General features: G+C 41.3%; 1 protein-coding gene across 1 annotated transcript; it reads right to left on the bottom strand.

Moving 5' to 3' along the window:
• Nucleotides 1-2,001: 2,001 nt before the first annotated feature.
• LOC142661598 (chemerin-like receptor 1) lies at nucleotides 2,002-8,718 on the bottom strand. The gene is made up of 2 exons (XM_075839021.1): nucleotides 8,638-8,718; nucleotides 2,002-5,262 (listed from the first exon to the last, which is right to left on the bottom strand). The coding sequence occupies exon 2, from the start codon at nucleotides 5,220-5,222 to the stop codon at nucleotides 4,170-4,172; it is 1,053 nt and encodes a 350-aa protein (XP_075695136.1). The 5' UTR covers nucleotides 5,223-5,262; nucleotides 8,638-8,718; the 3' UTR covers nucleotides 2,002-4,169.
• Nucleotides 8,719-9,553: the final 835 nt, after the last annotated feature.

The following is a 9,553-nucleotide window of genomic DNA, read 5'->3' as shown; positions in this document are numbered from 1 at the left end:
ATAGTCGCGCTTCGCATTCCTCGTTACTCTCCGGAAACCGAGAGGCCGCCATGCGAGCATGCTGTGTACTTAGCCGAGACTCACGCTGGGTAGAAGTTTCTGATGCGCGAGTTCTGGCCTGACGTTTTTTGAGCTGAAGTAAGGCCTCATGCACACCGTAGCCATGTGCACGGCCATGATTTTCTGGTTGGCCGGCAGCGGGTGTGTCACCCGCGAGTCACACGCAAATCCCGGGCCGTGCACAATGCCGCGCCCATTATTTTCTATGAGCCTGGACCGCAGAACACGGCCGTAATAAGACATGCCCGTAATTTCTGCGGAAACCACGGTCGTGTGCATGGCCCCATAGGAATGAATGGGGCCGCAATTCTCCCGTAGATTTTCGGGGGAATTGTGGCCACAAAAGCACATTCGTGTGCATGGGACTTAAGTGTCGTCTCATGATCTTCTTCTGATTATTGAGACCTAATTAGTCTCATTCTTTTTGCATTTCTGCCATATTGAGAAATATTTGATCTTTTTCTGGAAGGCATTTACTCTCTTGAGCCCGAAAGGCCACTGTCCGAGCCCTTTGAGACAACCAATCAGATCACAGTTTTTGGAGACAGCTAGGTGCATGAAAGCAACGAGCGGATTGGTTACTTTATCTCACTTTTATGTGTAATATCCAATACAGACAAATGTTGGAACTGTTGTCCATAGCAACCAATCAGATTACAGTTTAGATTCTTGTGAGGCAGCTAGGAGAATGAAAGCAGCAACCTGATTGGTTATTTTATAACTTCCAAACAGAATTTTGAGGCAGAAATTCCGCCTGCAAAAAAACTCAGTGTGAACATAGCCTTAATTTGGCGTTTCTTTTGAGGCGTTTTTCATAGTGTTCAATAGAAAATCAGCTCAAAAAAACGCCCCAAGAAGTGACATGCTACTTCTTTTTACGGAGCGTCTTTTTACGCTCCGTTTTTTAAAACAGGTGTAAAAAGACGCCCTGTATGAACTAAATGCTGTTTTGCCCATTGCTTTCAATGGGTAGATGTTTGTAGGCGTTCAGCGTCCGTTTTTTCAGGCGTTTTTCAAGGCGTAAACGCCCTGAAATACGCCTGAAAACACTGCGTGTGAACATACCCTAATCCTTCATCCCCCCAATTATTATTTTTTCGCAAATGTGTTCAATGTACAGACGCGCAAAGTTTACAGTTTTATTATATGTAGAGATAAGAATAAGGCGTAACTCTAAACTGCTTGCAGCCACCACTAGCGGGAGCCCAGAGGCATACTAAATACTTTTTATACATTGCACTCAATAAACAAACCGCTCCTACACTCCCTCTAGGGGTCACTGTAAGAAGTTCGAGTTTTATCTTTAACTCTGTGAAGTCTTGTTGAAACTCAATATCAGGAAAACAAAGCTCCAATTTGAATAGAAATATATTATAAAATGAATCAGAACAACATTTTAAACCTAAAAAATGAAATGGTATTAAAAGGTGGAGATTCACTTTAAACCTCCAATAATTGACACACAATGACTCACATTTACTAATGCTATATAATAGTTAGACTGTGTAAACTTAGACCAGGCAGTCACAAAATGTGCCAAATTTCTCACAATGGTGCATGCTATATGATAATTTTGCCACGTCTTGCATAACATTTTAGACACTTTTAAATTGGGGCCAGATTTTGTGTAAATTTTTTGGCGAACTTTGGGACATTTTTCTGGTAAACCACTCCCCTTCTCTACTAAGCCACACCCCCTTTTAAAGACACTTTTAGAAAATGTCTACTTCAAATTGCACCAATTTGTGACACAATATAGCAATATAGCTGATTCTAGAATCAGACACAGAAGTAAATTTGCCCCCATACATTGTGAGCATCACATATAATAATCTGAATAAAAATTAATTACATCATTGCGACCTAAACCGTAATATACTGTTCATAATAAATATGATCAAAAAACAAGACAAGAGTCCGCAGCACCACTCCCTTAATAAATCCCATGCTCTTTGGATCGGGAATCCACCATTACTGGACGAACAGAAGACAAAAGGAGAATTCCAAGGCACCAGGTTCCTTTAAAACGTAACGTTTATTCCCACGGCAAGCGTAAAAGCGATACATTAGCAACGTTTCAGCCAAATTTCATTTTTTAAAGCTAAGAATGAGAAATGACTAAGCAGAAAGCTTCACTGGCCGATGTTCATTAAGTCTAGAGTTGACCTGAGTAATCTGAGCTGATTGTTTGAAGGATCACACTTATAGGGATAATTAATTAGGGAAATCTAAATGAGTAGAAGGGCATCCCCAATTTAGGACCCTTATCAATTATCCAGAGCAGTTATAAAGAGTGTAACCTACTCTGGAGGACCAACATATCTATACATGAACATCCGACCTTGTAATGCTTAATTACACCTAAAGGTGGCGATGGAGGGGAATTAAACACTTGTCAGGTTCCTCTACCGCTTACAGCTGATCGCTGGGGGTCATTACAGCAGCACACTCTGTTATCAGCCTATCATCAGGAGATCCTGTTAACAAAAATGGAGACTGTCTAAAGTGGAGCCTTGTTAAGCTAGCCAACTATGGGGCCCACTTGCCTCTGTTTCAATCACTATGGCCATTAAAGGGACATAAATTACAAGATATCTTCAGGGCCGAGTTTGATTTTCCAGTTGGATAGACTTTTCCACTATTTAAGGATATGGTAGCCTTTAATCGGGTCCGAAAAAATGTAAAAGAAGTCCTAAACGTGTTTCCAATTCTTTCAACTAACCAAAAATGTTGCCGATCGTCTTTTCAATTTGTTCAGTCCAGTCATGACATACAGGGACGTAGATGAAGGCTCATGGGCCCCGGTGCAAAAGTCCTTGTTTGGCCCTCCTCAACTACTCTTCATGGCCGACGGCTGCATCGTAGGGTGTCCAAAGTGACCCAGCAATACAACACTAGCAGCCAGGGGCATCGCTAAGGTGTTAAAACCTCAGGGGCAATACTTTCCCCTAAAAAAGTATGTATGTGTGTGTGTATATATATATATATATATATATATATCTATCGGAGACATCATATCTATAGCACTACGACCCCTATAGCTATGGATAGAATTAGATACAATGGCTAAGCAGACAGTATCACACATGATAGGCTTAGCTACAGGGCCCAGTGGACAGTATCCCACATAATAGGCTTAGCTACAGGGACAAGCGAATAGTATCACACATAATAAGCTTGGATACAGGGCCAAGGATACAGTATTACATCTGATAAGCTTAGATACAAGGCCCATTAGACAGTATTACACGTACTAGGTTTAAAAACAAGGCACAGGAAACAGTATTACATGTAAATAGCTTAGATACTGGGCCCAGGGTACAGTATTACACATGGTAGACTTAGCTACAGGGCCCAGGAGACAGTATTACACTTCATAGGCTTAGATACAGGGCCCAGCAGACAGTATCACACATAATAAGCTTAGCTACAGGGCCTAGAATAAAGTATCACAGATTGTAGGCTTAGATACACGGGCCAGCAGACAGTATCATACATGGTAGGCCTAAAAAAAAGCAGGGCCGTATTTAGAGTTGATGCTGCCCTAGGCTGAGATACGGGTCCCTTGTGTGGTACTGTCTCCATGGCCTTGTATCTAATCTTACCAAACGGTATGCTTAGACACAGGGCCCAGTAGACAGCATCATGCCATGTGTGATACTGTCTGCTGGGCCTTGTATCTAAGCTTACCACGTGGTAGGCTTAGATACAGGGCCCCAGCAGACAGTAATATTATACCTACCCTCCTCGCTTTTATCCCCCTTTTCAACACCGGGCATGGCACAGGTCCTGATGCCATTTAACGTCACAACGTTGTGCGTGGCGCTCACAGCATCATGACGCTGACAGGTATCCTGACCAGTGCTGCGCCCGTACCTGTCTCAGTAGGGAGGAGGGTGAATATACTGGTACTATAGTAACAGGAGCCTGTGTACTATATTACATAAGCCCCAGCTACTATAGTAATTGCGATATGGTGCGGGGGGCCATCGGCACCCCTGGCTTCAGGGTCCGGTCTGCTGCGACCCCTATAGCTATGCCACTAATTACATGTATAGGATCCTTCATAGTCAAAAATGGAGTCCAGATGTGAAGGATGACTTTAGTAATTAGACCACATTAGAGTCAGACGTGGACTTGGTCTTGCTCTTGAGATCATTATGCGTTGAATCCTCAATGAAAGCTTTCTCGAATATAGACTGGATGGACCTCCAATATTTATCCTTAAAATCCCGACCAATAAAAACATAGAGAAAAGGATTGACAACGCTGTTCACGAATGCCAGGCTTGAGGTGAGCGGAATCCCAAGACGAGTTTCAGAAGCCAGATACTCATCTTCCCGATAAATTGAATGCAACTCCAGGAAGGAGAAGATATGATAAGGAAGCCAACAGCCGAAGAAGGCGATTATCACAGCAATAATGACTTTGAAAGGCTTGGTGGAGGTGGTCATGTGGTTTCTTCGGATACGTACAGCAATCACGGTATAACAGAAGACAACGATGGTGAAAGGAATAAGAAATCCCACAATGAATCTTACTATCACTGTCCCTTCATGTCGGGACCTACCGATGTCTGACGAATATTCGAATACAAAGTTGTTATAGCAAGTAACGACATTATACTCCTCATAAGTGTCTCGAAATATAAAGTATGGTAAGCTAAATATAATAGCCAGGATCCAAACACCGATGACAACGAATACAGACCGTCTTGGAGTTCGGTGGTTTTGACACCAAACCGGGAAGATAACAGAGATACAACGATCTATACTGATGACGGTGAGAAGGAAGACACTGGCAAACAGATTGATGAAAGCGACAAAACTGTTCAACTTGCACATGAAGGTCCCAAGGACCCAGTTAAAATCATTCGCCAGGTAGATAATGCTGATAGGGAGAAATGCCGTGAAAGTAAAGTCAGCTATCGATAAATTAAGGAACCAAATTACGTTGACCGTCTTCTTCATCTTAAAGATTGTGAACCAGATGACCAGGCCGTTCCCGGTAGTCCCCAGTAGAAAAGCCAAAGAGTAGACCACCAAAGTGAAGTAATCCAGAGGGGACTTTACATAATCTTCATAATATTCGGTGGTCATGTTAGAAGTGCTGTCCAATGGAGTAATATCGGAGGTCGGATACGCTATTGTGATGTTCTCCATGACTCTAGTGGTGGATGGTGAAGCAGTCCTTCAAAAACAGCTATAAATGTAAAAAAAAAAAATCTGTTTAGTTTTCAAAATTACAATGTGTCCATTGGTTTCAATGTAATGTTACCCAATGTTATGCCAGTAGGGGCACAGCTATAGGGGGTGCAGAGGTAGCAGTCGCACCTGGTCCCTGATGCCTAAGAGGGCAAATAGGCTCCTCTGGTACTATAAATGCAACATAACAAAATTGAGGCCCTGGTACAGATTTTGCACTGAGGCCCAGGAGATTTAGGTTATTAATATGTATGCCAACCATTCTTCTTCATGTAGGTGGAGGGCCGGTTGACACTGCCCCGAGTAGTTACAAAAAAAACACCAAACTGAAGTATGGACTCTCCGTAGACATAAACATGATAAGACAAGATTTCTACAATATAGCAATAATTCTCCTACTCATACTCCTACACCTACATGCCACTCATCGTCTAACTAGGGAGAGGTTGAGGTTTGGGTTCGGGTAGAGTTTAAGGCTACATGTTAAGGCTTCCTGCACACCACAGTGCCCGTAATTACGACCCGTAATTACGGGCACAGCCGGACGCAGACACCGGACGTTTTTAAGAGCCGTGCTCGTATTATAAAGTATAGAGCACGGTTCGTAAAATGAAAACATAGGACATATCCTATTTTATTCGGCAGGTTTCTACGACACGGACACCCTCCCGTAGACATATGGGAAGGTGTCCGTCTGCCATAGAAAGGAATGGGCCGGTATGTAAGGCATGGGGCCTTAGTATGTAAAACTGCAGAAAATAAAGTTTCAAGTGTGTAAAATCTACAGATAAATATACGGTTGTGCAATCGGGATGAAAAATGTCTCGGGATATTAGTGAACAGCAAACTGGACTGTAGTAACCAGTGTCAGGCAGCTGCTGCAAAGGCAAGAAAGATTATGTCATTCATCAAAAGAGACCTAGATGCACAAGATGGGAACCTGTTTTACCGATTTACAAATCACGCGTTGATCCAGGGATTTATTCTTATTTCCATATTTGGAATTGGGAAGGAATATTTCCCCTAAGGTGAGGAAATTTGATGGGTTGTTTTGGCTTTTTGTGGATAATAGATGGACTTGTGCCTTTTTGCAGCCTTGCAATTCTACGTTATATAATGTGTTGCAGAACAAGAGAGAGAGGCCACTAGGGGGCAGTGTTTAATGGAAATTGACTGACCAAGTACAATGTAAAAGCCGTAAACTTAGTAAATACTTTAAATGGAAAAAGAATGTGGATATGAACAATGTCTTTGTGGTTTATGTGGCAATGTGTCAGTTCCCTATTTAAAAACCTGTTGTATAGCAAAAACGTATTGACCAATAATGACTGGATTTACAGAATTTATCATAATAAAGATAATAATCTAAGTTAACGGGATACAGTATATTAACCTACACAGAGGACACGTTGTAATATTATAAAAACCACACCCATTGACAAACTCAGCTCTGCTACATCTATATTCTTTGTTGTTGAGATAGTAGAAGTGCTTTGTATGTAACTTAGGCTCTTGTGTGAACAGAGCCTAATGTGCTTACTGTATAGTTTATATGATAATATCTCTACTGCACATATTCACTCATCTCCCAGATCAAAACCTAATCATAAGGCGTCTTTCCCCCGGCAGAGTATCGTATCAGAATTTAGATGCCAAAACCAGGAGTGGAACATAACAGAGAAAAAGGTTTAAAAAATTCAATGCCTAAAGCTCAATAATAGAATGAGGAGTTCCTAGAGTAAACGGTACAATAAGCTATCTACATGTGAATCACTAGATGCATCTGCAGATCTCATCCGATACTACATAGAGTAATAGAGACACATTGGATTAGGCCGACGCTATTTAACCCCTGAGGACGCCATATCAATGGTGAAACATGTTAGCGTGGGCATTTTCCTACCATCCCCAGTTATATATGTAGGCTTAGTCCCAGTTCTGGATGTATGTGCAGCGTAGGTTCCCACCTATAGAAGACGCCTTGTCGTGGCAGGTGGGCTCACACAATTTGATCAAAATGTGCGATAAGAACCTCCCTATTGTAAGTAGATTTAGCAGTAATGCATATTTATTTATTTTTAGTGGCTTAGGTGACATTAGTATTCGCAGTCACCATTTTCCTGTGTGCTGTATATTTGCAGTCACGCGTTCTTGCACCTGTAAACACATTTTTTTTTCAATTTGTTAGAATGTGCTCTTCAATATTTTGTGTAGATAGATAGATAGATAGATAGATAGATAGATAGATAGATAGATAGATAGATAGATAGATAGATAGATAGATAGATAGATAGATATGGGATAGATAGACAGACAAACAGACAGACAGACAGACAGACAGACAGACAGACAGACAGACAGACAGACAGACAGACAGACAGACAGACAGATAGATAGATAGATAGATAGATAGACAGACAGACAGACAGACAGACAGACAGACAGACAGACAGACAGACAGACAGACAGACAGACAGACAGACAGACAGACAGACAGACAGACAGATAGACAGATAGATAGATAGATAGACAGACAGACAGACAGACAGACAGACAGACAGACAGACAGACAGATAGATAGATAGATAGATAGACAGACAGACAGACAGACAGACAGACAGACAGACAGATAGATAGATAGATAGATAGATAGATAGATAGATATTCAGCAGCCGTCAGACAAATGAGTTTGATATTTGGCACATCTCATTGTAGTAGCTCTGTGTTAGGTTATGTTCACACGCACTGCTTTCAGACGTAATTCGGGCGTTTTACGCATTGAATTACGCCTGAAAAAGCGGCACTATTACGCCTAGAAACATCTGCTCATTGCTTTCAATGGGTTTTACGATGTTACATGAGGTGTAATTTTACGCGTCGCTGTCAAAAGATGGTGCGTAAAAAGACGCCCGCGTCAAATAAGTGCATGTCTCACTTCTTGGGACGTTTTTGGAGCCGTTTTTTATTGACTCCATTGAAAAACAGCTCCAATAACGTCCGTAAAATATGCAGCGAAAGACGCGAGTTGTTAAAAAACGTCTGAAAATCAGGAGCTGTTTTCAGGCAAAAACAGCTCCGTAATTTCAGACGTATTTTGCTACTGCGTGTGAACATACCCTCATCTGTAGTATCACACAGGACGGCAGATAAACCTCAATACATTTAATTGACAAATTCAGCTCTGATAAATCAGTATTTACCTTTAAACATGCTCACTAGTTACAAAGTGACAATATAATTCCTATGCTGTGGGTAAAGCAGTAATAACTGTACATTATATAGTAGAATAGTAACTTGTGCTGTAGATCCTGTCACTCACACCCGCCACTAGTCATTTCTCTGCTGATATATTGTATATACTTTGGTTACTTACTTGCTCACCTTGAGGACTTGCTTCTTGTTTCTACTTTTGAGATGCTTCACTTTCTAAAACTGTTCTCCAGATCGCTGTGGAATATATAGACTCGCAACGTAACATCAGGTTTTACATCAGATGCCTGAGTCAATAGGAAATCCTCTTTTTCCCTTAAAGGAAACCTAACCCCAGAAGAGGCCGCACTACACATGTCCTATCAATACTGTGCACTTGTGTAGCCCATAAATAAGTGAACCTTTGATTATAGACGACAGCTCTGCATTATTATCTGTAGTCGGAACTACAATATATGATGGGACTGGACCGGTCAGTAGCTGGGATCACATGATCAGTTGTTTTGCTGATGGGGGTTAAGATCGTTGCTCAATTGCAACACGTCAACTACGTAAGATTTACAGGAAGTTTTCCAAGTGCCTGACGACACCACAGCAGAGACTGTGTCAATCTCACCTAAGGTTCCTTTATTGGCCTCCTAATTTGCTTCACGTTGAGTAATAATGTACACATTGAAAGCAAGTTTGACATAACGTACGGATGTAGCAGAGTTAAATTTATTACAATGCCATAACTGCCACAATTCTGCACAATGATAATGATCTTGGATAAGCGTATGTAGTAAATATACCTGCACAGGTGACAAATTGTGAAATTATAATAACGGTGCCCATAAATAAGCTCAGCTCTGCTACATCTGTATTCATCAGTGTTGATATAATGGAAGTGCCCTTCCCAAAAGTGTCACAGAATATTACAATGTTCTGTGTCCCACAAAAGAATTTTCTTACTATAGACCCTCTTACAATCAACAGCAGTCCTAATCAATAATTTATGTTATCTCTGTGGGCGTTGCAAGGCAATGCATTTAGTCTGAGTCTAGATTTAGTCATCATTTAGCTTTGCCTGGTTAATTTGG

Source organism: Rhinoderma darwinii, chromosome 10 (genome assembly GCF_050947455.1).
Source record: "Rhinoderma darwinii isolate aRhiDar2 chromosome 10, aRhiDar2.hap1, whole genome shotgun sequence".
Lineage (NCBI taxonomy): Eukaryota > Metazoa > Chordata > Amphibia > Anura > Rhinodermatidae > Rhinoderma > Rhinoderma darwinii.
Note: the sequence above shows the minus strand (reverse complement) of the source record. Positions and strands in the feature narration are given on the sequence as shown.